Consider the following 27,381-nt stretch of genomic DNA (forward strand, 5'->3'; position numbering starts at 1 on the left):
GTTCACTTGCCCAGGGTGCTGTGCCCTGTGAGCCATGGGTGACCCCTGAATTTCTAGGACACAGCATATGTGTCCTTTTGGCATCTCAGAATAGCTTGTTAAAGACAAGCTATGCAGTATTTGGCTTTGTCTGTTTATCAAACTTACAAACCCCGTTTTCTGGGAATGCCAGTAGTGGTTCCCAAGGCTGAGCTTGGATAATGGGGCTCAAAAAAATCTTTGGCCCCAGAGGCCCATTTTCTAAGGTCAGGTTGCTTCTTGGCAGGAAAGCTGTGACAAACCTAGACAGCGTCTTAAGGAGCAGAGACATCACTTTGCTGACAAAGGACCGTATAGTCAAGGCCACGTTCTTTCCAGTAGTCATGTAGGGATGTGAGAGTGGGACCATAAAGAGCAGAGAACCAAACTGGTGCTGGAAACAACCCTCGAGAGCTCCCTTGGAAAGCAAGGAGATCAAAACAGTCGATCTTAAGGGAGTCAACCCTGAATATTCTCTGGAAGGCCTGATGTTGAAGCTCTAATACTATGGCCACCTGATGCAAACAGCTGACTCATTGGAAAAGACCCTGATGCTGGGAAAGATTGAGGGCAGGAGGAGAAGGGGACGACGTGGATGGTGTCACCGATTCAATGGACACGAACTTGGGCAAACTGGGAGATGGTGAGGGACGGGGAGGCCTGTCATGCTGCAGTCTGTGGGGTTGCAAACAGTCGGACACGATTTAGTGACTGAACAAGGGCCAAGGCTAAGGTGGAGGGGCTGTAGCATGACTCTGCTCTGTCCAGTGATATCCCTGGGCTCCAGTGCCCCATGGTCATTTTCCTCACCATTTAAAAAAATTTTTTTGGTGGCCACACTGTGGCATGTGGAATTTTAGCTCCCCAATCAAGGATTTAACCCTTGCCCCTTGTGAAAGTGAAAGTTGCTCCGTCATGTCTGACTCTTCGTGACCCCATGGACTAGCCCGCCAGGCTCCTCTGTCCATGTAATTCTCCAGGCAAGAATACTGGAGTGGATTGCCTTTCCCTTCTCCAGGGGATCTTCCTGACTCAGGGATCGAACCCCAGTCTCCCACTTCGCAGATAGGTTCAGCCACCAGGGAAGCAGTGGAAGTGCAGAGTTCTAACTACTGGGCTACCAGGGAATTCTGGCCTGTGGTTACTTTGAATCACCAAGGGCCACGACCTGCATGGAACAGCAGAGCCTAAGGAGGGGCCAGTTCTATCACTGGTACTGAGCCTGCGGTCATGGCCACAGGGACCATCCATTGTGTCCAATAGGAAACTGAACAGACAAGCAGTTTGTCTAGTCAGCTTCCAAGGGTGCCCCTGAGGACAGGAGAAAGGGCGGTGGGGGCGGCTGCAGGTGAAGTGGGGCAGAGAGGGGCCCTGGACACCTAGCTTTATCTGTGGGGACTTGGCCGGCGGGCCTGCTCTGGTCTCACTGAGGACAGACACATCCCTGTGTGTGAGGAGTGGCAGGAGCCTTCTGAACCCTCAGAGCTCCATTGGTAAAGAATCCGCCTGCAATGCAGGAGACCCTGGTTTGATCCCTGGGCTGGGAGATTCCCCTGGAGAAGGGAAAGGTTACCCACTCCAGTATTCTGGCCTGGCAAGGGTCCCAAAGAGTCGGACACGACTGAGCGACTTTCACTTTTACTTTTCTGAACCCAGCTGGGCTCTGATGTCCATACAGGGGACATCATACAGGTCAGTTTGCCAGCTTGGGGGCAGAAGTGCCAAGAGGCCAGCTTCTGGGTACAGAGCCACAGTTACTAGTTTGTGACCCTCTCAACTCCTTAATGCCCCTGAGCCCCAGCCCCTGTCAAAGAATGACCCCACCCCAAGAAGACACCAGGGATCCTCGGTGCTGTCGGCTCCAGGGAGAGATGGAGGGAGCCTCAGGCCTGAGGCGGGGTGCGCGGGGGCTGACACGCGCTTAGGGTTTGGGGAAGCTGCAAGGATGGCCAGAAGCGGCCACATGTGGGCAGTGAACTGGGGCAAAAGGCCTGCTTAGACAGACCTCTCAACCATGACAGAAGCCACTTGATAAATCCTTCTAAGATACAGACACTGCACTTGTCTCGATCTCGTGGAACTCACTGTGATGAGTCTGAGAGACGGGCCTTACTGCTCTCAGTTCAGCCTTCTGATCTCAACCCCATGGCACTAAGCCAGGATGGATGCTCTGTGTGGTCTCCTGCTCCAGGCAGCAGTTAGGCAAATGAGACAGAAAGGACAGCATGACAGCCAAGATGAGCAGACAGATATCTATTAAGTTTGTACTATGGTCACATTAGTATGTAGAACACCAGCCAAGAACCTAACTGCTCAACAGAACATAACATGGTGTGGGCACTGTCCACAGAGTTCCAGACAGAGGTCCTGCCTGCCCTCAAACCCAATACATTTAAGACAAGCTTCTTTGAGCTGTTACCCCTCTATCCTGGGGAGGGGGAGGACTGCATGATAGATTATGGGTTGTATGTTACAGGGGGAGCATGTTATGGGGGTGGAGTTGGGATTCAATCCCAGAAGTCCCCTCCTCAGCTTTTGCTTTCCATGACCCAGGCCTTCTGAAGACTGGGCAGGAAGGAACAGGCCCAGGCAGGGGCCAGGCCAGCGAGGGACCCCGGGGGAACGTGGGCACCACAGCCCAGTGAAATGCATGTGGCTCGGGAACGATTCAGCCAAGGCAGGAGGAGCCAGAGTGGGCACTGCTTCTGGGCTCCAGGCCCTGCCTCCCACAAACTGGGGCTCTGGTCCCTCTCTTCATGCTGTAGACTGTACTTCTCTCAGATGGGGTGGCAGCACTGGGCCTGGCGAGGGTTAGCAGTACACCTGGAGCAGGGGTGCCCCTGAAGAGTCTGTGTCGGTGCCCTGGAAGGATGAGTCGTGGCTGGCAGGGTATCCTGCGGGGGAAGGAAGGAGGAAACAGAGGCTCAGAGATGGGGAGGAGCTCATGCAAAGCACTCGGGCAGGGAACAACCTGCTGAAAAGAAACAGAGGGGGACTTGAGCCTGGGTCAGGTTCGTCCTGGCTGGGTGAGCCACTCAGCTTCTTCCCCTCTCTCAACCCCAGTCTTGCTCCCTGTAAAGGGGAATGAAAACCAAGAAGATAGCTGTAGAGACCACACAGGGTGCCTTTTCAGCAGCAGTGGGTGCCCATCTCCCCCGCCCTCCACTTTCCTCTCCAGTGACCGGGGTTTCGATTCAGGCTCTAGGCACCTGCCCACCTCCTGGCTCAGGGGCATCCCCCTGAATCTCTCCCAGCGGAATCTTCGAGCCAGCCTGCAGGACAGATATAGGGTAAGAGGCTGCTCGGGCCTCTCCTCCTTTTCTGACCCATCCTCACCCACCCCAGGAGGAAGCTGGGAGAGGGGCAGGTTGGGGGCCGCGAGGGCTGTCCCCTCTCCTCTCCGCACTCCTCATCACGTCAGGACCAAACCTGGGGCTCCATAGGGTCTCAGCTTCCTGGCAATGGCATCTGCAGTCGTCTCCTGGGAGATCTGCACCGTGAGTTCTAGGGAGGGAACACCAGGGGCAGTGGTGGTTATCACATCCTTTCAATCTCACTCCCCACTTCTCAGCCCTTTGCTGGGTTAGAGAAACATTGTATGTGTGTGTGTCTGTGTGTGTACACGCACTGGGTTAGAGAAACATGTGTGTGTGTAGAGAAACGAAGTTTACAAAACGACACGGAGTGTGTGTGTGTGTTTGTGTACACGCACTGAGTTAGAGAAACATCGTGTGTGTGTGTGTGTGTGTGTGTACACGCACTGGGTTAGAGAAACATCGTGTATGTGTGTGTGTACACGCATTGGGTTAGAGAAACATCGTGTGTGTGTGTGTGTGTGTGTGTGTATGGGCGCTGGGTTAGAGAAACATCATGTGTGTGCGTGTAGAGAAACGAAGTTTACAAAACGACACGGAGTGTGTCTGTGTGTTTGTGTACATGTACTGGATTAGAGAAACATCGTGTGTGTGTGTGTGTATGTGCGCTGGGTTAGAGAAACATCATATGTGTGTGTGTAGAGAAATGATGTTTAAAAAGTGACATGGAGGGTGTGTGTATATCGTGTGTGTGTGTGTGTGTAGGTAGAGAAATGATGTTTAAAAAGCAACATGGAGTGTGTGTGTGAGTGTGCACGCGTGCTGGATTAGAGAAACATTTTGTGTGTGTGTGTGTGCGCGCGCGCGCACGTGGTGGGTTAGGGAAACATCATGTGTGTGTCTGTGAGTGTATAGAAAAACAATGTTTAAAAAACGACATGGAATGTGTGTTTTGTGTGTGTATGTGCGCTGGGTTAGAGAAACATCGTGTGTGTGTGTGTAGAGAAATGATGTTTAAAAAGCGACACAGAGGGTGTGTGTGTGTGTGTGTCTGTCTGTCTGTACAATGGTGGATGGGGGGTTTAGTTAGGCCAGCACAGGTCAGAGGTCCAAATTCATATGGGTACCTGGGTCCTGTTAACCAGACTAGCTGGCTAGGCCTGGAAGCCCCTCTGGCAGGTAGCAGCCGGGGACAGAAGGAGCCTGTGAGGGAACGTAGAGGGCTGGAGAGCAAGGTGGAGAAAGAGCTGGGACCCGCTGAGGGGTGGATCCACAGCGGCCAAAGAGCCCAGTGTAACCCTCCCTGGCCAAAGCCTCTTTCGCTCCGCCCCTCGGGCCGTGGCACCCCACCTACCATCCTGGCTGAGCCCTGAGCCCACCATGGTTTCGTGGCCGCTGTCTGGGGCAGCTGCAGCTGGGGCGGCCGCCCGGCTTGAGCGCCCCTCTGCCGTCTGCGGGCGGGCGCGGCTCTTGCGGGTACTGATGCGAATGATGCCGCGCACCAGGCGGCCCTCAGCGTCCTGCTCATCCAGGTGGTAGTCCTGGGTGATGCTGCTGATAAGGTCCGAGATCTTACTGGTCTTCTCCAGGAACACAGTGTCTGAGGTGCACTTGGCCAGCTCGTCGATCTGGTGTACACTGAACAGCTCTGTCAGCTTCTTGAAGATGAGCACGTCGATCTCTCGGCTGGACATGGAGCCACTGCCTATCTCGGGCAGGTCCAGGTCCGACTCGTGGAAGGAGTAGTACTCCTCGGAGCCCCGGGGACTGCTGGCGAGGGTGCTGGGCAGGCTGTGCCGCATGGGTGGGGGGTCAGCCAGCGGCTCCTTGCAGCAGGAGTCCGCGTCGGGGGCGGGGGAGGTGGTGCTGCGGTAGGGGTACACCGGGATGCCTTTGAGCTTGACGTCGGGGTAGCTGAAGCTGCTCCCCATGGCCGACTTGAGCCGCTGGCCATCCCGCCGGCTGGGAGGCGCATGGTCAGGGCTGGGGGGCACGCCGTTGTGCTCCTTGACCCAGTTGGCTTCAGCGGCCCCTTCAGGGGAGTCCCCCGAGGACAAGCAGGGGCTGCAGCCCCGTGCACAGGCCCCACAGCGCTGCAGGCAGTCCCGGCAGCGGCGGAAGCAGAAGGCCGCCCGGCACCAGTCCCATACCCAGGGTCGCCAGAGCAGGCAGCAGGCGGGGGGCTCGGGAGTCTGCTCGGCAGAGCCGGAGATAAAGGTAAGGCTCTCGGGCCCGTGGTGCCCGGGGTCCTTGGGGTCTGGTCTGCGGGTGCGGCGGCTTGGTGGGGCCCGGGCTTGCTCATCGTAGGTCTCCAGGCATAGTTCTGCTGGCCGCTCCCAGGGTCCCAAGCGTGGGGGCCCGGATGATGGGCGGGGGTGTCCGGGGCGGGGCATGGCTCACTGCATGGTCTGCTGTAGCCAGATGCCTATGAGGGAGAGGCCAGGAGGGAGACAGGGTCAGAGGTTGGGGCACGTGCCTGCGCTGAGACCTAAGGAGCTTCCCACTTCTGGCTTCTGAGGTCTGTGATGTGGATGGGCCCTAGTATGCCCATGAACCCTGTCCCCTTGCTTCCCCAAAGAGGAAATTCTTTTTGGCCTCTAACCTATATATCAAAACCTCCTGGGATTTCATACGCATTGGGATGGCTACTATTAAAAACAGAAAATGACAAGCCTTGAAGACATGGAGAGGGTGGAACCTTTGTGCATTGCTGGTGGGGATGCAGAGTGGCACAGCTGCTCTGGAAAACAGCGTGGTACTTCCTTGGAAAGTTAAATGTAAAATTAGCATATAACCCAGCTGGTTTACACCCCAAAGGATGGAAAAACAGGCACTCAAACAGATATTTGTATACCAATGTTCTAGCAGCATTACTCACAATAGGCAGAGATGGAAACAACCCAGTGTCCATTGATGGATGAATGAATAAAAAAAAAAAGAAGCTGTATACACACAATGGAATATTATTCAGCCCTAAAAAGGAATGGAATTCTGATACATGCTATAACAAGGAACAACTGCTTCAAAATTGAGAAAAGAGTACCACAAGGCTGTGTATTGTTACCCTGCTTATTTAACTTATATGCAGAGTGTGTGTGCTCAATCACTCAGTCGTGTCTGACTCTTTACCACCCCTGTAGCCTGCCAGGCTCCTCTGTCCATGGAATTTTTCCAGCAAGAGTACTGGAGTGGGTTGCCATTGCCTCCTCCAGGGGATATTCTCGACCCAGGGATTGAATTGTCTCCTGCATCTCCTGCATTAGCAGATGGATTCTTTACCATTGCACCAGTAGAGTACATCATGCAAAATGCTGGGCTGGATGAATAACAAGCTGAAATCAAGACTGCTGGGAGAAATATCAACAAGCTCAGATATGCAGATGATACCATTCTAATGGTAGAAAGTGAAAAAGGACTGAAGAGCCTCTTGATGAAGGTGAAAGAGGAGAATGAAAAAGCTGGCTTAAAACTCAACACTCAAAACACTAAGATCATAGCATCCAGTCCCATCACTTCATGGCAAATAGAAGGGGAAAAAGTGGAAGCAGTGACAGCTTTCATTTTCTTGGACTCCAAAAGCACTGTGGACAGTGACTACAGCCATGAAATTAAAAGTTGCTTGCTCCTTGGAAAGAAAGCTATGACAAACCTAGATAGCATATTAAAAAGCAGAGACATCACTTTGCAGTCAAAGGTCTGTACAGTCAAAGTTACGGTTTTTGCAGTAGTCATGTATGGATGTGAGAGGTGGACCATAAAGAAAGCTGAGGGCCAAAGAACTGATGCCTTCGAATTGTGGTGCTGGAGAAGACTCTTGAGAGTCCCTTGGATGGCAAGGAGATCAAACCAGTCAATCCTAAAGAATATCAGTCCTGAATATTCACTGGAAGGACTGATGCTGAAGCTCCAATATTTTGGCCACCTGATGTGAAGAACCAACTCACTGAAAAAGACCCTAATGCTGAGAAAGACTGAAGGCAAAAGGAGGAAGGGGCTGCAGAAAGTTAGATGGTTAGATAGCATCACCAACTCAATGGACATGAATCTGAGCAAACTCTGGGAGACAGTGAAGGACAGGGGAGCCTGGAGTACTGCAGTCCATGGGGTCACAAAGAGTCAGACATGACTTAGCAACCAACCAACAAATAATGTAGATGAGCCTTGAGACATTATGCTAGGTGAAATAAGCGTGACACAAAAGGACAAACATTTTATGGTCCCACTTATATGAAATATCTAGAACAGTAAAAAAGTATACTGGTAGTTGCTGGAGGCAGGGGGAGAGTGGGAAGTTAGTATATAATGGGCAGAGTTTCAGTTTGGGAAAATGAAAACGTTCTGGAGATGGACGGTGGTGATGGTTATACAACAATACGAATGTATTTAATGTCACATACAGGCCTGTAACATCAACACCACTTAAAAATTAAAATGGTATATTTTATGTTAGATATATTTTACCACATAAAAAGAAAAAGCTCCTGGGATCTCACTTTTGGGGTAACGGTCTCCCTGAGTTTCTTCCTACTGTTGGTAAGCCCACCAGCACAGAGCCTGAGCCTGCTCAACAAATGTCTTTCCATCTGACTTGCTACAGAACCTGATCCTCACCACTTTCCCTTTCTTCCCCTCCTCCTTCAGAACTTGGGAATCAACAGGTCCCCTGTCCATGTTTCAGTATGACTCAGACTGGCTCTCCTATCAACATTTAACATCAAGCACTGTTTTGCTGCCTTTGATTAGACAAGAAAGCAAGCCTCAAAATGCATCTTCTTTCCCATTTTGATTTGGTTGCTAGCAAGCTCAAATTTCACTGAACCTGGCCCTGTGTTAGGCACAGTAGAACCAAAAATGAATGAACTATAGATGCTATTCCTGTAATTCACACATGTTTTGTAGGGAAAACAGATGCTTAAAAGCTGGAACATGTAGGATATACGCAGCATTATGGGAGAAAATAACTGTCTGTGGGAACATTATGTCATGATGTATTTGGGAAGGTCCCTGATCACATGTCTGGCTCTAGGTGAATAATCACACCAAGATTATCACAACCAAGATAATCACGATGGAGTGATCACTCACCTAGAGCCAGACATCCTGGAATGTGAAGCCAAGTGGGCCTTAGAAAGCATCATTACTAACAAAGCTAGTGGAGGTGATGGAATTCCAGTTGAGCTGTTTCAAATCCTGGAAGATGATACTGTGAAAGTGCTGCACTCAATATGCCAGCAAATTTGGAAAACTCAGCAGTGGCCACAGGACTGGAAAAGGTCAGTTTTCATTCCAGTCTCAAAGAAAGACAATGCCAAAGAATGCTCAAACTACGGCACAATTGCACTCATCTCACACACTAGTAAAGTAATGCTCAAAATTCTCCAAGCCAGGCTTCAGCAGTATGTGAACCGTGAACTTCAAGCTGGTTTTAGAAAAGGCAGAGGAACCAGAGATCAAATTGCCAACATCCTCTGGATCATCGAAAAAGCAAGAGAGTTCCAGAAAAACATCTATTTCTGCTTTATTGACTATGCCAAAGCCTTTGACTATGTGGATCACAATAAACTGTGTAAAATTCTGAAAGAGATGGGAATACCAGACCACCTGACCTGCCTCTTGAGAAACCTATATGCAGGTCAGGAAGCAACAGTTAGAAATGGACATGGAACAACAGACTGGTTCCAAATAGGAAAAGGAGTACATCAAGGCTGTATATTGTCACCCTGCTTATTTAACTTATATGCAGAGTACATCATGAGAAACGCTGGGCTGGAATCAAGATTGCCAGGAGAAATATCAATAACCTCAGATATGCAGATGACACCACCCTTATGGCAGAAAGTGAAGAGGAACTAAAGAGCCTCTTGATGAAAGTGAAAGAGGAGAGTGAAAAAGTTGGCTTAGAGCTCAACATTCAGAAAACTAAGATCATGGCATCTGGTCCCATCACTTTATGGGAATTAGATGGGGAAACAGTAGAAACAGTGTCAGACTTCTTTTTTGGGGCTCCAAAATCAGTGCAGATGGTGACTGCAGCCATGAAATGAAAAGATGCTTACTCCTTGGAAGGAAAGTTATGACCAACCTAGATAGCGTATTAAAAAGCAGAGACATTACTTTGCCAACAAAGGTCCGTCTAGTCAAGGCTATGGTTTTTCCAGTGGTCATGTATGGATGTGAGAGTTGGACTGTGAAGAAAGCTGAGCGCCAAAGAACTGTGGTATTGGAGAAGACTCTTGAGAGCCCCTTGGACTGCAAGGAGATCCAACCAGTCCATTCTAAAGGAGATCAGTCCTGGGTGTTCTTTGGAAGGACTGATGCTAAAGCTGAAACTCCAATACTTTGGCCACCTCATGCGAAGAGTTGACTCTTTGGAAAAGACTCTAATGCTGGGAGGAATTGGGGGCAGGAGGAGAAGGGGACGACAGAGGATAAGATGGCTGGATGGCATCACCAATTCGATGGACATGAGTTTGAGTGAACTCCGGGAGTTGGTGATGGACAGGGAGGCCTGGCATGCTGCGATTCATGGGGTCGCAAAGAGTTGGACACGACTGAGCGACTGAACTGAACTGAACTGATCACGTGGAGGACTTCCCTGGTGGCTCAGATGGTAAAGCATCCACCTACAATGCGGGAGACCCAGGTTCAATCCCTGGGTCAGGAAGATTTCCTGGAGAAAGAAATGGCAACCTACTCCAGTACTCTTGCCTGGAAAATCCATGGACGGAGAAGCCTGGTAGGCTACAGTCCATGGGATCGCAAAGAGTTGGACATGACTGAGTGACTTCACGTTCTTTCTCTCTGATCACATGGAAGGGTTTGCTGGGCAGTAACTATCCTTGGCCTAGATTTTCTGAGACATTAATCTTTTACTAGTGTCTTAGAACTGGTGATGTGAAGGGAACCTGGGACTGAATCTCAGGCTATCTGTATTCCAGTCCCAATTCTGGCTTTAACAGGTGATGTGCTTTGGGCAGATCAATGCTACCTCCCTACACACAGCCTCCATCATCTCTCACCCAGATACTATCAAGGCCCCCATTCTGGCCACCTCTGTTCCCTTCTACTTACTGCAGCCAGTGACAATTTAAAAAGCAGCAACAATGACAACAATCACGAATTTGGAGGAACTAGGCAGACACAACTTTAATCAAGTGATCAAAGTTAACATTATTAATAATGGGACAAACCAACAGGATGTGTATCCTGGTACTACATGCTAAAAAGGATACAGCATCGCTTATGGAGTATTCCTGCCAAAAATGTATAACCTGAACATAATCATGAAAAGACATCAGACAAGCCCAAATTAAGGGACATGATAAGTAAATGGAATGTGCAATCCTGGATTGAATCTTGGATTCAATCTGGAAAATCGGTAAAATTTAAAACTAGACTGCATATTATTTAATACCATTATGTCAATGTTAAATCACCAATGTTAAATTCACTGTGAAATAAGACAATGTTCTGATTCTTAGGCAGTGTACACTGAAGCATTTAGGGGTAAAGACGCATGGTATCTGCAACCTAATCTCAAAGGGTTCCTCCCAATAGGAAAGGTATGCGTAGACAGAGAAAGGGAGGGAATGTTAGGTGTGATGAATGCAGATGAGGAGGATACAGGAGTTCTTTATTCCTGCAACATTTCAACCCATTCCCCTAGTTTCACTCACCGCTCCTTCTCCAAGGACTCTCCAGAACCTCAAGTCAAATGGGAGCCCCTCCCCCCACAGCATTCTGCTTGGCTCTGAGTCAGCTGAATTGGCCTTGAACCCATTGTTTGAAGATAAGCCTATATGACCCAAGGGAACAGGGACTGTGCCTGACTCCTTTCTGCATCAGTGTCCAGAACAGGGTTGGTACAGTAAGTACTTCAGGAGACTGCTACATTCTGCATGACCTCTGGGTAGAACCAGGACCATTAGGTAGAAAGAGAAAGGGCTTGGGCTCCAGGCTGACTGGAGTGGGGGAAACAGCAGTCTGGTGAGAGTAAGGTGAACTCCCCCTCCAAAGGTTCCTAAACTGAAACTGTAATAGGTGGCTTGAAAGTCCCTCACAGTCCAGAGAGGCAAGTGGTTAAAAACCTTCTGCCTTGGTTTCAGCAATGCTGGGGTGGGTATGGATTTATTCATTCACTCAATTAATGAATATTTACTGAGAGCCTACTATATGGCGGACACTTCTAAATTCTGTGGATGAAGTGGTAAAACAGACAAAATTTCCAAACCTCAGGAGTTTGATTCTAGTGAAAGAGTTAATTATTGATAGCTTACATTGTTCTCAATGCTTAAATGTACTCAACCAATTAATTCTCAGAACGCTATTTGTAGGTATTATTGTTGTCGTTATACTGAGGCTAAAGAGAGGTTAAATTGTCAAAGCCACACATCTGTTTGAACGCAAGTGGCCCACTTCAATTTATATGCCACCCCATCTATTATTTGAGAGGAAGGGGGCAGTCAAAGTGGTCAGCTGCCAATTCCATGGATGAGCCTGTGCCCAAGGAGTGCTTGCATAGGGAGAGCCTTGAGTCTTGGGCTTAGCCCTTGGATCAAGAGGGTAGGCATTTCTACCCTGTTTGAACTACACTGAGCTCTGGGGTACCCAGGATTTGTAAGAACAAGAGGTTACTATTCATGGTTTCATTTACTGTCTTCTCCTCTACCTCCAAGGTTTTAGGAGTTGTCAAAGCTAGTGGAGGTGATGGAATTCCAGCTGAGCTATTTCAAATCCTAAAAGATGCTGCTGGGAAAGTGCTGCACTCGATACGGCAAGAAATTTGGAAAACTCAGCAGTGGCCATGGGACTGGAAAAGGTCAGTTTTCATTCCAATCCCAAAGAAGGGCAATGCCAAAGAATGTTCAAACTACCGCACAATTGCACTCATTTCACATGCTAGCAAGGTAAAGCTCAAAATCCTTAGGCTAGGCTTCAACAATATATGAACGGAGAACTTCCAGATGTACAAGCTGGGCTTGGAAAAGGCAGAGGAACAAGAGATCCAACATCCACTGGATCATAGAAAAAGCAAGGGAATTCCAGAAAAACATCTACTTCTCCTTCATTGACTATGGTGAAGCCTTTGACTGTGTGGATCACAACAAACTGTGGAAAATTCTTAGAGAGATGGGAATACCAGACCACCTTACCTGTCTCCTGAGAAATCTGGATGCAGGTCAAGAAACAACAGTTAGAACTGGACATGGAACAACAAACTGGTTCCAAATTGGGAAAGGAGATCATCAAGGATGTATATTGTCACCCTGCTTATTTAACTTAGATGCAGAGTACATCATGTGAAATACTAGGCTGGATAAAGTTCAAGCTGGAATCAAGACTACCAAGAGAAATGTCAATAATCTCAGATATGTAGATGACACCACTGTTATGGAAGAAAGCAGAGGAACTAAAGAGCCTTTTGATGAAGGTGAAAGAGGAGAGTAAAAAATTTGGCTTAAAAGTCAACATTCTCCAGACCCAGGAATTCCCTGGCAGTCTAGTAGTTAAGACTTCACCTTCCAATACAGGGGGTATGGGTCCGATCCCTGGTCAGGGAGCTAAGATCCCTCATGCCTCAAAAAACCAAACCATAAAACATAAACAATATTGGAACAAATTCAATAAAGACCAAAAAAAACAAAAAAAACCAAAAAACAAAAAAAACCCTCAACATTCACAAAACTAAGATCATGGCATTTGGTCCTATCACTTCATGGCAAATAGATGGGGGAAAAAATGGAAACAGTGACAGACTCTATTTTCTTAGCCTCCAAAATCTCTGTGGACAGTGACCGCAGCCATGAAATTAAAAGATGCTTGCTCCTTGGAAGGAAAGCTACAACAAACCTAGACTGCATATTAAAAAGCAGAGACATCACTTTGACAACAAAGGTCCATATAGTCAACGCTATGGTTTTTCCACTAGTCATGTATGGATGGATATGAGAGTTGGACCATAAAGAAGGCTGATCGCCGAACAATCGATGCTTTTGAGTTATGGTGTTGGAGAAGACTCTTGAGAACCCCTTGGACAGCAAGATCAAACCAATCAGTTCTAAGGGAAATCAACCTTGAATATTCACTGGAAGGACTAATGCTGAAACTGAAGCTCCAATACTTTGGCCATCTGATTCGAAGAGCCGACTCAATGGAAAACACTCTGATGCTGGGAAAGATTGAGGGCAGGAGAAGGGGATGACAGAGGGTGAGATGGTTGGATGGCATCGCCAACTCAATGGACGTGCGTTTGAGCAAGCTCCAGGAGATCATGAAGGACAGGGAAGTCTGGCGTGATGCAGTCAATGGGGTTGCAAAGAGTTGGCCATGACTGAGCGACTGAACAGCACCACCACCATTCATCAAATTCATCCAACAAATATTTACTGAGCACCTACCATGTGCCCAAGGCTGTGCTAAATGGGCCAGAAACAGGCTCCAGCTCAAGAGGATTTTTGCTTTCTTTAAGTGCTCATAATTGCCCTGTAAGTATTATATCTCCACTTTACAGATCACGACTCTGAAGCTCAGAGAGGTGAAGTGACTTGCCCAGAGACCAGGGAGGGAATGGAGCTGGATTTGTACTGTGGTCTGCCAGACTCTGGAGCCCCTGTAGTTTGTTCTACACCACAAATCTAGAAGGGAGGGTGGGATGGAGGAAAGGGGACAAGACCTGGGGCAAGGACAGTGCCTGGCTCCAGTTTCCCGCTTCTTTCTAGACCCTGAACCCTCCTGAAGTCAATCTCAGGCCATTTCGTCCTGGCTGTATCTCCCCCTTGCTGCTTTTGCCCCCACCTCCAAATTCCTAGGAACACCAGTCTCTTGCTTCAGCAGGAGGTCCTGCTGTGCCTGGGGTAAGGCTCCTGGCCTCAGTTTTCTCATCTTTAACGAGGGGAGAGAGGAATACCTTCAGGGGCCACCTTCAGGTTTAAATGAGATATTGCGTTCAGGGGCCTTAGAGCTTGTGCCTGGCACCTGGGAGGGGCTGGGTCTCTGGGCACCCCAAGGCACTGCAGGGATCGTCCTCAGGGTCAGAAGCCCCCAGACCCTGGCAGCCCTCCCCAAACTTCTAATTGGGGCTCTCCCACTCCCCCTTAGTCCCTGAGAACACACACATCGGAGGTCTCTCTCTGTTCCATCCCCTTCCTCCGAAGGTGACCAGGAGAGGCCCGGCCGCACCAGCCCAGCTGCGTCTGGCACACCCAACCGGCCGAGAGGGTCTCCCCAACCCTGCTCACCAAAACAGCCGTCGACTCGCGTGCCCGAGCATCCGTGCACCCTTGATCTCCGGCCCCAAAGTCTCAGTCCCCCGACTCCCGCCCCCTCGGGCACCTAGTCCTGGGGGCAAGGGAGAACCAGATCCCGGCTCTGCCGCTCGGGCTAGCACAGCGGTGCTAGCCCTCGGGGCAAGCACCACCCTCTCCGGCTGCAGGGGCCCTCCGCCCGCGGGAGGATCCAGCCTGTAGACACGGCCCCTTGGGGTGTGCATGGCCCCCGCTCCCCGCCCGCCCCCGCCTCCCCAGCAAGCACTGCTCCCACCTCAAGCCAGCGCCACCCTAAGGGCGAACCCGGCCCCCTCACCCCCCAGTCTGCCCGCCCAGCCTAGGCGCCCGCTCAGGCCGCTCCCTGGCCGGGCCCGGCCCGCGCACCCCGGAAGTGGGAGGGTGGCCCCGGAGGAACCGGCCCCTGGACCCTCGCCCGCCCGGCCGTAGCCTCGGGAGGGGGTCTTCCCACACTGGTGCCGCCCTGATTCGCGGCCCCTCGGGCCCGCGCGGGGCTTACCTGTCCCGCCAGGTGAGCCGCCTCCAGCTCGGCCCCTCCCCCCGCCCCCCCTCGCTGCTCACCTGGGGCGCAGGTGAGCGTCTCGCGGGAGCGCTGCACGGGCCGCCGCTGGGGACACACTTCCTGCCTCCGCGAAGCGCCTCCGCCGCGCACCTGGGCCGAGGCTCCGCCCCGGGAGCTGGGCGGGCAAGTTGGCCGGGCTCTGGCGCTCGACCTGCGGACTCAGAGAGCAGCGCTCGGCCTAGTCGGATTAAATGAGGCCTGGAGGGCACCGTGGACAGACGCTGGGCTCAGTCTTCTTTTCTGTTAAATGGGCAGATGGTCCTAGCAGTCTCTAGCGCCTGCCAGGCTTTAAAGGCTCAGCCCAAAGGGCATGTCTCCAGAGACGCCTTCCTTTTGGCCTGCCTGCTAACTCGCTTCAGTGTCCAACTCTGCAACCCAGTGTACTGTAGCCCCGCCAGGCTCATCTGAAAATGGGATTCTCCAGGCAAGAATACTGGAGTGGGTTGCCATGCCCTTTTCTAGGGGATCTTCCCAACCCAGGAATCGAACCCACATCTTTTATGTCTCCTGCATTGGCACGCGTGTTCTTTACCACTCTGGCCACCTGGGAAGCCTCCTCTTTTACAACTATGCCCGTCTGGTTTTCTGTTATATAGAGCAGTTCTCTGCAGTCCTTATCAAAATATTCAGCACACTATTCTCTTCTGTCTCCTCCTTTAGCCTCTGACTAGGGTATAGTCATGTTCCCCAGTGTCCTGGGTGCCCAGAGCAGGACCAGATACATAGTAGATGCTGAGCTTAGCTGGTAAAGAATCCGCCCTCAATGCAGGAGACCTGGGTTTGATCACTGGGTTGGAAAAATCCCCTGGAGAAAGGAAAGGCTACCTACTCCAGTATTCTGGCCTGGAGAATTCCATGGACAGTCCATGGGGTTGCAAAGAGTCGGACATGACCGAGTGACTTACACTTTCAGCAGATATTCTCTGCTGAGTGAACCACTGGGCTCTGATGAGTCCCTTTGTCCTGAGGGGGCCTGGTTCGCCTGTTCTGCTCAGTTCACTTTCTCTGTCCCAGGAAATCTGCAGAGGAAGACAAGGGCCTCTGCTCTGGGGCCTAGGAGCAGTGTGGAAGAGCAGACTGGGCTGTGCAGTCATGAAATACATCCCAGATGAGCAGAAGTGGCCAAAATAGGCCATGATCACTGCATCCCATGGGGTCTCTGTAAGAGACAATGTCATTGGCAGCAGATATCAGCAGTCGGATTATTCTAGGTTCCTACTCCTCTTAATACCAACTTCATAGCAACTATAGCAGCAGTGAACAATGCTCTAGGGAGCATCTCCAGGATCCATGCTTAACCCTTTACTTGCATGGTATTATTTAATCCTTCCACCTGAGAATAACACCTCAGGTGTTATCATTTTTATTTTACAGGTGAGGAAACTGAGGCTTAGGAAGGGGAAATTATTTGCTCAGGCATTTGGCCCAAATGGTGTAACTTTGGGCAAGACGACTTCTCCAAACCTCATCTGTGGAAATAATAGTATCTCTCTCCAACTGGGAGAATTTCAAAAGGGTACAGATGCAAAGTGAGATAAAGGATATTGGAAGAGATCACTGAGGTAGGATGGGTAAGTGGAATTCAGTACCACTGAGCCCCTTCTTCTCCAGGTATGCCAAAGATTCACTACCTCCTAATCCCAGATGGAGATACCGCCAATTAGGAGAGAACCCTTTGCCCGCTTTGGTTTGCCAAGTCCTCCCCTTCCCCAGCCAGGGTGGGACACTCCTTGGAAGCTAATTCCCACGGTGACTGGGGGGTTTCCTTCCCTATCTCACCTCTCAGGGCACCATGGCCTATTCTATAGGTGCCCTGCCGTGTGCACAGAGTAGGTGCTCAATTTCCACCACAGACCCTCCATGACAGTCCTTCTCAGTACATCTTGTCCACATTCTCACCTGGGGTGGCAAGTGGCCACTCTAACTTCATTTGGACCTCAGAAAGTGAGTCATATCGTGTACAGTTGAATATCTGTGTACTGTAAGACCCAGTAAGTGTTTTCTGGGATACAGCCACAAGAATTTCACATATATACCAAGAGACATGTACAAGAACGGTGGCAGAAACATGGTTCACAGTAACCTCAAACTGTGGTGAAAACATCCAAATGCCGTTGATAGGAGATAAAGAAATGTGAAATAATTATATAGCAGTAGAAAATGAATGAAAAATAACAGCATGGCTAGATCACAGTGATATAATACTGAGTGAAAAAACTGCGAGTCAGAGAAGAGTGCATGGGGAATGGTATCCTTTTCATAAAGTTCAAATACAACTGGAAGTACTATATTTAGGTATAATATTGGGTTGAACCATATTGCATAGCTATTTTTTGACCGGTTTTTAAAAATGAATTGATTAATTAATTTTTGGCTGTGCTGGAGCTTTATTACTGCCCGGGCTTTCTCTAGTTGCAGAGAGCAGGGGCTATTCTCTAGTTGCGGTGCTCAGGCTTCTCATTGTGGTGGCTTCTATTGTTGCAGAGCACAGGCTCTAGAACTCTGTTGTGGTGCATGGGTTTAGTTGCTCCCTGGCATATGGGATCTTCCTGGACCAAGGACTGAACTCATGTCGCCTGCATTGTAAGGCGAATTTTTAACCACTGGACCACCAGGGAAGCCCTTTTTGACCTAAAAAAAAAAAAAAAAAATATATATATATATATATATATATATATATATATAATTCATAAGGTTAAGCCCATGGACAGAGGAGCCTGGTAGGCTACAGTCCTTGGGGTGACAAAGAGTTGAACACGACTGAGTAACTTTCACTTTCAGCCTAATTTATGTGTGGAAGAAAATATTTTTTTAAAAAAGCAAGATGATGAGGAACACAAAATTCAGAATAATGATTATCTGGGGGTGGGGTAGTGGAGGGATCAGAAATGACAGGGACCCTGGAGAAGGAAATGGCAATCCACTCTATTATTCTTGCCTGGGAAATCCCATGGACAGAGAAGCCTGGCGGGCCACAGCCCCTGGGGTCGTGAAAGAGTTGGACACGATCTAGCGACTAAACAACAATACTGCATATTGCTCATATTTCTATACATGATGAAATAAATATTTACTTGACTAAATAAAGTCTTGGGGAAAAAAAAAGAAATGATGGGTAAACTCATAAGCAGACTTCACTTTTAGTGGTGTTCTGATTCTTGGGTTGGACTCTAGGACTTTCATTTTTATCATAAATGAATGAGTACATGAAAAAATAGCAATTTATGCTGTAACTAAATGATTAAGGACACTGTTACCTGTCAAGTTTTCTTTCTTTTTTTAAAAAACAATTTTTGGCCACACCCCAAGTAGCACATGGGACCTTACTTCCTCAGTCAGGGATCAAACCCATGCCTCTTGAATTGGAAGGCAGTCTTAACCACTGGACTACCAGGGAAGTCCCTTGCCAAGATTTCAAGGTACCAAAAAATCTAAGAGTCTAGAATCTTGTTCAGTTTTCCCCCATTTGTTTATTCATTCAAAGATTAAGGTATAATTTACATATAGTGAAATTTATCCATTTTAGTGTACAGCTCTGTGAATTTTGAAAAATACATACATCGGCATAACCACCACCACAATCAAAATTTAGATCAGTTTCATCACCCCCCCTGCAAATTTCCCTAAACTTTTCTGCAAGCTGTTCCTCCCCCCGTCTCAGCCCTTGGCAACCATTGATCTTTTTTCTGTCTCCATAGTTTTGCTTTTTCCAGAACATGTTTAGTAAATGCACACTACGAAATTCTGATTCTGTAGTACCTAAAACACGGTAGATTAATAAGTAGCAACGTGATGACTGAAGCAGCTCAGAACTATGTTCTTTGCTTAGAAAGGGAAAAAGCGGGGAGGGAAGGATGGAAAATATAATCTCTGAACTTCTGGCCGCATTCTCTGATGTGTGAGGGGACCTTTCTCTGGAGGCCCTGCCTCCCACCAGCTGTGTGGCCCTGGAGAAGCCACTTCCCTTCTCCTCATCTGTAAAATGGAGATGATAACATTTCCTCCTCTAGTGTGTTTTGTGGAGTACTTTGCAAAAGGCACAAGTTAGCTGGCATTCTAATCATGTGTGTGTGTGTGTTCAGTTGTGTCCAACTCTTTGCAACCCCGTGGACTAAAGCCTGCCAGGCCCCTCTGTCCACGGAATTTTCCATTCCAGGAAAATTCTTACCTGGAATTTTCCAGGCAAGCAAGAATACTAGAGTGGGTTACCATTTCCTCTTCCAGGGAATCTTCCTGACCCAGGGATCAAACCCGTGTCTCTTGCATCTCCCTGGCAGGCAGATTCTTTACCACTGCGCCACCTGGGAAGCATGGCCACAGTGAAACCTCTCTCGTCCTCTGCCCATCTCCCTCCCACACTCAAACACACTGGGCCCTGTTCCCAAGGGCCCATTCCCCTGCCGCAGTGCATATTGAAAAACTCTGTCAAAAACTGATGACTTTATAGGTATTAATATATCCCCCCCCAAATTGAACCCAGGGACTCAAATAGGTACTTATACAACAGTATTCATTGCAGAACTATTCACAAGAGCAGAAAAGTGGAAAGCTCAAATGTCTATTAACAGATGAGTGGATAAACAAAATATGGTATATATGCACAATGGAATGTTATTTAGCCATGAAAAGAATGAAATTTTTGTGATACATGCTACAACATAGATGAACCTTGAAGATATCATGCTAAGTAAAACAAGCCAGACACAGAAGAACAAATATTGTGATTCCACTTATATTCAGAACAAACAAATTCATAGAGACAGGGATTAGGGGTTTCCAGGAGCTAGAGAGAGGGAGGAGTTGGGAGTTACTGCTTAATGGGTACAGAGTTTCTATTTGGAATGATGAAAAATTTTGGAACTAGATAATGGTGATGGTTGCACAACAGTGTGAATGTAAATAATGCTGCTGAACTGTAACTTAAAAATAGATAAAATGGCAAATTTTCTCTCTCTGTGTGTGTGTGTATATATACATATATACCACAATTTAAAAATCATATATATTATATATAATATATATATATAAACCACAATTTAAAAACCCTCAAGTTGATGACATTCTTTGAAAACAAAACAAGTCACCCTACAGGTCCAGCATTCAATGTAACAAAGGAGATAGAAGTCTATTGGAATGAAATTTCCAGATAATAACCCACTTCTGCTGTGCAGTTTACAAAGCAAACACTTAAATTTGATCCTTACAGAAGTCCTAGACATAACCGTGGTCATATTCATTTTGCAGATGGGGGAACCGAGGCACAGCAAGGTCCCAAGGCCATATTGTTACTAAGTAGTGGAGCTAGGTAGGAATCCAGTCCTTTTGGATCAAATGGCAACCCACTCCAGTATGCTTGCCTGAAAAATTCCGCGGACAGAGGAGAACGGCGGGCTAGAGTCCATGGAGTCGCAGAGTCAGACACAGCGACTTCACTTTCTTTTCTTTTCTTGCAGTTTCTTACTGTGCCATTCTTCTGGCCCTTAAAGCTGTGTTCGGGCTTCTTTCTGTGCCTTTCTAACCACCTGAGCTCATTTTTTTCCTCTTGGCCACAATAGGAGACCGTTGTTCTGATCTTCCGCTTCCACATTTTGGCTCTGTTCTGATTGATGTTTATTTTTCGGGTCTGCTTCCTCGGCCGCCATTTTGTTCCTGGGATGGAGACAGAATGAAGAGGAGAGGGAGGTGTCAAGGACGGCTGGGGTTCTGGCTTGTGCTACTGGGATGGATGGAGATGACTGGGGAGGGCAGGTTTGGGGTATGAAACTGTAAACTTGGTATTCTCTCTCTCTTTAGTCGCTAAGTCCTGTCCGACTCTTGCGACCCCTTGGACAGTAGCCTGCCAGGCTCCTCTGTCCATGGGATTCTCCAGGCAAGAATATTCGATCAGTTGAGTTTAAGGATTTGTGAGATAACCAAGAAATGTCACGATTGTATATATGGATGACGTTCAGAATGATATTTGGAAGCTCTAAGACCTGCAGCTCTGGGGGTGGGGAGAAGCACTGGTTCAGAGGAGTGTGGGCAATGGACTGTGGGTCCATGGTATCTGCGGCTTGCCTCTGGTGTGCTTCTCCCATGGAGAGCACTAGAGGGCAGCACTAACAGCAGAAATTGCCAGAACTTCAGAGTCACTGCTGCCGCTGCTGCTAAGTCGCTTCAGTCGTGCCCGACTCTGTGCGACCCCATAGACGGCAGCCCGCCAGGCTCCGCCGTCCCTGGGATTCTCCAGGCAAGAACACTGGAGTGGGATGCCATTTTCTTCTCCAATGCATGAAAGTGAAAAGTGAAAGTGAAGTCGCTCAGTCGTGTCCGACTCTTAGCGACCCAATGGACTGCAGCCCACCAGGCTCCTCTGTCCATGGCATTTTCCAGGCAAGAGTACTGGGGTGGGTTACCATTGCCTTCTCTGAGTCACTGCTACTGCTAAGTCACTTCAGTCGTGTCCGACTCTGTGCAACCCCACAGACGGCGCTGGGCTCCCCCGTCCCTGGGATTCTCCAGGCAAGAACACTGGAGTGGGTTGCCATTTCCTTCTCCAATGCTTTGAAAGTGAGAAGTGAAAGTGAAGTCGCTCAGTCGTGTCCGACCCTCAGCGACCCCATGGACTGCAGCCTACCAGGCTCCTCCGTCCATGGGATTCTCCAGGCAAGAGTACTGGAGTGGGGTGCCATTGCCTTCTCCGCTCTGAGTCACAGGATCCATCTATTAATCAACTGGAGTCCTAAATGCACCCCTGTTGAGCAGCAGCGAGAACTTATTTCTCTGAACCTCAGCCTTTCTCATCCTAAAACGGGATTAACATGACGATCCCTTTCATGCATTGGAGAAGGAAATGGCAACCCACTCCAGTGTTCTTGCCCGGAGAATCCCAGGAACAGAGGAGCCTAGTGGGCTGCCGTCTATGGCGTCGCCAGAGTCGGACACGACTGAAGCGACTTAGCAGTAACAGCAGCAGGATAGAGCAATGGTTCAGAGTTTGAACTCTGGAGCCAGAGAGCCTGAATTTATGCCCCAACTCTGCCACTTACTAGCTCTGTGACTTTGGCCAAGTTACAGAACTTCTTTGTGCTTCAGACGCGCCTTGTTCATAAAGTTAGATTAGTAATAGTTTCACATGGTGATCACTACAGGGGCTGGCACATGGTTGTTAGATTGCAGCTATTTTATTTTAACCTCTTCTTCTTGCCCCTTCTCTACCTCCCCTGCCATTATGAGGCCAGGACTTTTATTTTTTTTTTTTTATTTTTTTGAAATAAGATTAGTTTAATAATCAAAAGAACTTTATAATTATTGACAGTGACTGAAATTTTCTTGTTTTAACATCAGAAGATTTGGCACTTAACAGAGCCCAGCTGGTAGCCATTAGTGTGGACAAGATCAAACTTACACCCCAGTGAGCAGAGATTATCAATCAATTCAATTTTACAACTGTTGGGCTCAATTCCTAGAGCTACAGAGAACAAGTCACCTCTTCAGGACATCACACCGTGATTTATAGGAAACAAGTAGAGCAAACGTAGCTGTTGCTCTTTTTATCTGATAGCACTTTAAATACATAAAGTCAAATACCACACCTCTCAAAACCTTCTTATCTAGATTGGCGCTGCCATACCCAAAGTCTGTAGGCCATATTATACCTGACTTCCTCTATGTGAAGTTCAGTTTCAGAATTGAACTAGAAATGCCACAGTTCTAGAACCATAATTCTATAATAAACTTGATTGGTGCGACTATACCCAAAGTTTATGGGCCATACTATGTCAAACTCCCTCTATGTGAAGTTTAATTACAGAACATGTCACAATTCTAGAGCCATAATTCTATAATAAACTTGCTAAAATATGAAATAGCCCAATAACTTATAACAAAACCAATTAGATTGCATGATAGCATGAGGCCATTACACACATTGTTTCAATGATCAGCAAAGTATGCTTCTATTTGCCTTTCTTTCTTTTTTTTTTTTTTATTTCAGATATACACATGCTCCCCATCCTGAACCCTCCTCCCTCCCAACCTCCCCATACCATCCCCCTGGGCCTTCCCAGCGCACCAGCCCCAAGCATCCAGCATCGTGCACTGAACCTGGACTGGCATCTCATTTCATACATGACATTTCACATGTTTCAATGCCATTCTCCCAAATCTTCCCACCCTCTCCCACAGAGTCCATAAGACTGTTCTATACATCAGTGTCTCTTTTGCTGTCTCGTATACAGGGTTATCGTTACCATCTTTCTAAATTCCATATATATGCGTTAGTATACTGTATTTATGTTTTTCCTTCTGGCTTACTTCACTCTGTATAATAGGCTCCAGTTTCATCCACCTCATTAGAACTGATTCAAATGTATTCTTTTTAATGGCTGAGTAATACTCCATTGTGTATATGTACCACAGCTTTCTTATCCATTCATCTGCTGATGGACATCTAGGTTGCTTCCATGTCCTGGCTATTATAAACAGTGCTATTATAAACAGGCCAGGACTTTTAGAGGCCAGACCACTGCCTCTGAGAATAAGCAGAACAAATGGCTATGACTACTATGATCACCTACTATGTCTTAGATATATTATGAGCCTTATTCCCATATAATCCTCACAGTAACTCAGTGAATAGATCCCAAATCCTTATTTTGTAGCTACGAAAACAGAGGTTCAGAGATTTAAGCCCCTTGCCCACAGTCACGCAACTAGTAAGGGGCAAAGCCTGGAACTGAGCCCAAGTTCTTCCTGTTCAGAGCCTGAGCTCTTTGCAGTGGCTCCTCTGGGTACCACTGAAACCCGGCCCCAGAGGATGCCCCAGGCTGCAGCAGAATGGGGGAATCCTCCAGCTGTAATCAGCTCTAATCCTACTCACCGTACTTCTCTTTCCCAGATATAATTTCCTGGAATTCTGAATGTAATAAGTGGGATGGAACCACCTGAAAGGGAACCCTGAGGGCACAGAATGGTGGAGGATGAGCAGAACTGGAACATGGAAGTTGAGGCTATCTCAGATCCAACCAGTCCATCCTAAAGGAAATCAGTCCTAATATTCATTGAAAGGACTGATGCTGAAGCTGAAACTCCAATACTTTGGCCACCTGATGAGAAGAACTGACTCACTTGAAAAGACCCTGATGTTGAGAAAGATTGAAGGCAGGAGGAGAAGGGGACGACAGAACATGAGGTGGTTGGATGGCATCACTGACTCAATGGACATGAGTTTGAGTAAACTCAGGGTGTTTGCAATGGACAGGGAGGCCTGGCGTGCTGCAGCCCATGGGGTCGCAAACAGTCTGACACAACTGAGCGACTGAACTGAACTGGTTCTTCTGATTGGCCAGGTCTGTCTGTATTGGTCAGACAATGGGCCAATGATCATTCATAGCTGCCTCTCCCCTTTCCTTCATTGGCTAAAGGATGGTGTTTCCTGGAAGCTGAAGAGAACCAGGGGAGTCCCAGAGTTATCCTGGAGAATGGTGGACAGATAAGCTGGGATCCAGGCTGGGCTAATGATGAAGTAAGGGTGTACTAGGAGCTCCGGAATTCTAAGGAGCTGGGCTGTAGGGATTCTGGAACTGTAGGTTGGACTGTTGAAAGAGAGACCCCAGGTCCACCTGACACCGGGGGAATTACTGGGGCTCCCTGACTTTAGCTTGTATGACACCCAGTTTAGGCCTGGAGGGAGCTGCAGGCTGAGAAACCATCCTGTACCGGTTGAGGCAGGTTCTGAATTTGATTCCAAGCTCTAGTAGTGATATTTTCTGCAGAATCCTTGTGCTGAAGAAAACTTGATCCAACTCCTTCAGCTTACTGATGAGGAAATAAGGCCCCTGAGGAGAATGGCTTTAGCTGAGGTCACATAGTGAAGAAGCAGTGGGCCCTGGAGGAGGTGGTGTCAGGATAGGCTTGGTTCATATTCTGCCTTTACGGTGAGCTGGGCAAGTGACTCAGCCTTTGTGGGCTTTAGCCACATCAGTAAATTCTATTCATTCAGCTTTCTCCTGCCTAAAGTCCACCTTACCCCTCGTACTTTCCCTTACTCTCTTACACACACACACACACACACACACACACACACACACACACACACACTCTCACAGCAGCTTGGACACACATGGCTGATGCTAAGTCTCCTGGTCACTTTCAGGGGACAATAGGCAGCTCTGACCCCTGAACAAACACCCCCACTTTCTGCCCCCCATGCCCCTGCCCCCAGCCACCCTCATACTCCATGTTATGCCTTCCCGAAAGGCTGTCTGAGCCCCTCTGATGGCCTTGACCTCCTCTGCTGCTTTCCCTGTCCCTAGACTGGAGCTCCCAGAGAGAAAAGTCTGGTTCAGTTCATCTCTCTGAGTCCCCAGCACTCAGCCCAGGGCAGGGTCCAAAGGGTACGGCTGAGAGTGTTTGTGGAAGAAGTCAGTGAAGGAAGCCCCTCCAACCCCTCTCCTTTTCAGGAGCCCATGACCTTCACCTTCCCAAACCACTGATGTGGCAGAAAGAGCCCTGGAGTGGGGACTCACACAAACCTAGGGTGAAAACTCAGCCCAGACTCTCCCTAATTGTGTGTACTTGGGAAATGACCTCACTTCTCCAAGCCTCAGTCCTCTCTTCTGTAAATAGCCTTTTAGGGGAGGGGACATGTAAGCTGAGAACTGGAAGACCTAGATGGAAAGACCTAGAGGAAGCGTTTTCTGGGCAGAGTAAAGAACTGATGTGAAGGCCCCAAGATGGAGATAAGCCTGCATGTTCAAGAAACAGAAAGGAAACCAGCGTGGCTGGAGCGCACTGAGCAAGGGGGGCTGGAGGTGGGGGTGGAGCTGTGCAGGCCCTGGGCTGCACAGGGCTTCAAGGAGCCTGTGGTTTATTTTATTAATTTATGGCCGCACCAGGTCTTTGTTGCTGTGTGTGGACTTTTCTAGTTGACGCAAGTGGTGGCTACTCTTCAGTTGTGGTGCGTGGGCTTCTCATTGTGGCGGCTTCTCTTATTGAAGAGCATGGGCTTTAGGGTGTGTGAACTCAGCAGTTGTGGCACATGGGCTTAGTTGCCCCCCGCCCTGCATGTGGAATCCTCCCAGACCAAGAATAGAACCCGGGTCCCCTGCAGGTGGACTTCTAACCACTAGACCACCAGAGAATTCCTGGGTCTTTCTTTTGATCTAAGTGATGTAGGAGGTAACTGGAAGGTCTTAAGCAGGTGGGTGACTTGATCTGACTAATACCCCCAAAGTTTCACTCTGGCCCCTGTATGATGACTGCAGGAGAATAAGAGTGGAGGCAGGGAGTCCAGTGAGGAGGCTTTGGGAATAATCCAGGTGAGGGGGACAGTGGCCTGGACTAAAGTGGTGCCTGGGAATGAGAGGAGAAGTGCTCAGATACATGATATATTCTGGAAGTGGACCCCACAAGACTGGATATGCAAGACGTGGGCAGAGAGGACTCAGGGTTGGCCCCTGATTTCAGTTATCGTTTGCTGAGAAGTGATCATTGTTTAGTTGCTAAGTCGTGTCTGACTCTTGAAACCCCATGGATTGTAGCCCACCAGGCTCCTCTGTCCGTGGGATTTCCCAGACAAGATTTCCTTCTCTAGGGGATCTTCTTGACCCAGGGATCAAACCTAAGTCTCCTGCATTGGCAGATTCTTTACCTCTGAGCCACCTGGGAAGCCCTTGCTGAGAAACAAACGGCCCCAAAACTTAGTGGCTTAAAACGATATATTATTTCTAGAAATTCTGTGGTTCAGCTGGGGTCAGTTGGCCAGTTCTGCTGGTTTTGCCTGGTGTCACTCATGGGGCTGCATTCAACTGGGAGCAGCGGGGGCTGGATTATCTAGATGGTGTCCCCTCTCCCTGGGCCTCTCTCCGCCTGGCCTCTCATCTTGTTCAGAAGTCTAGATGCAGAGCCTCGTGAGTACACGCCTCAGGATGGCCCATAGTATGGATCCACTGGCAAAGAACATCTTTAAAGAAGTTGTAGTAGGTGACCCTGTGGCCATTTTCTGGAGCATATTTTTTGTTTAAAAAGATGAACACAAGTCAAGATGTCAAGCGAAAAATGAGCAAGAAATCCCCCTTCATCTTGGAAGTTTATTACAAATCCATTGAACACTGTGGAATACGTGGAATCAAAAAGAAGATCAAAAAAGTGGCTAAACAGAGAAAATTCGGAATTTGACTGTCGATCAAGGTTTGCCCTATTTCATAGTATTAGGCGAGATTAA

General features: G+C 48.4%; 1 protein-coding gene and 1 pseudogene across 5 annotated transcripts; one reads left to right on the forward strand and one right to left on the reverse strand.

The window, feature by feature from the left end:
* Window positions 1–2,256: 2,256 nt before the first annotated feature.
* KDF1 (keratinocyte differentiation factor 1) lies at window positions 2,257–15,310 on the reverse strand. 5 transcript variants are annotated; one of them, XR_015138405.1, is made up of 4 exons: window positions 15,114–15,143; window positions 4,687–5,757; window positions 3,359–3,522; window positions 2,257–2,912 (listed from the first exon to the last, which is right to left on the reverse strand). XR_015138405.1 is itself a non-coding variant. In XM_086330268.1 (4 exons), exons 2-4 carry the CDS (start codon window positions 5,723–5,725, stop codon window positions 2,830–2,832), a joined length of 1,197 nt encoding a protein of 398 aa, XP_086186394.1. In that variant the 5' UTR covers window positions 5,726–5,757; window positions 15,176–15,310; the 3' UTR covers window positions 2,257–2,829. The 5 variants fall into 5 exon arrangements, 4 of the variants coding, with proteins under 4 accessions (XP_086186394.1, XP_086186387.1, XP_086186405.1 ...); XM_086330268.1 differs by lacking the exon at window positions 15,114–15,143 and adding an exon at window positions 15,176–15,310 and having other exon boundaries at window positions 3,448–3,522; XM_086330261.1 differs by having other exon boundaries at window positions 3,448–3,522.
* An 11,745-nt stretch (window positions 15,311–27,055) lies between these two features.
* Window positions 27,056–27,381, forward strand: LOC147377473 (protein CEBPZOS pseudogene; annotated as a pseudogene).

This window comes from Bos grunniens, chromosome 2 (genome assembly GCF_055505025.1).
Source record: "Bos grunniens cultivar Pamir isolate PY7600 chromosome 2, Bosgru_T2T1.0, whole genome shotgun sequence".
In the NCBI taxonomy this organism is placed as follows: domain Eukaryota; kingdom Metazoa; phylum Chordata; class Mammalia; order Artiodactyla; family Bovidae; genus Bos; species Bos grunniens.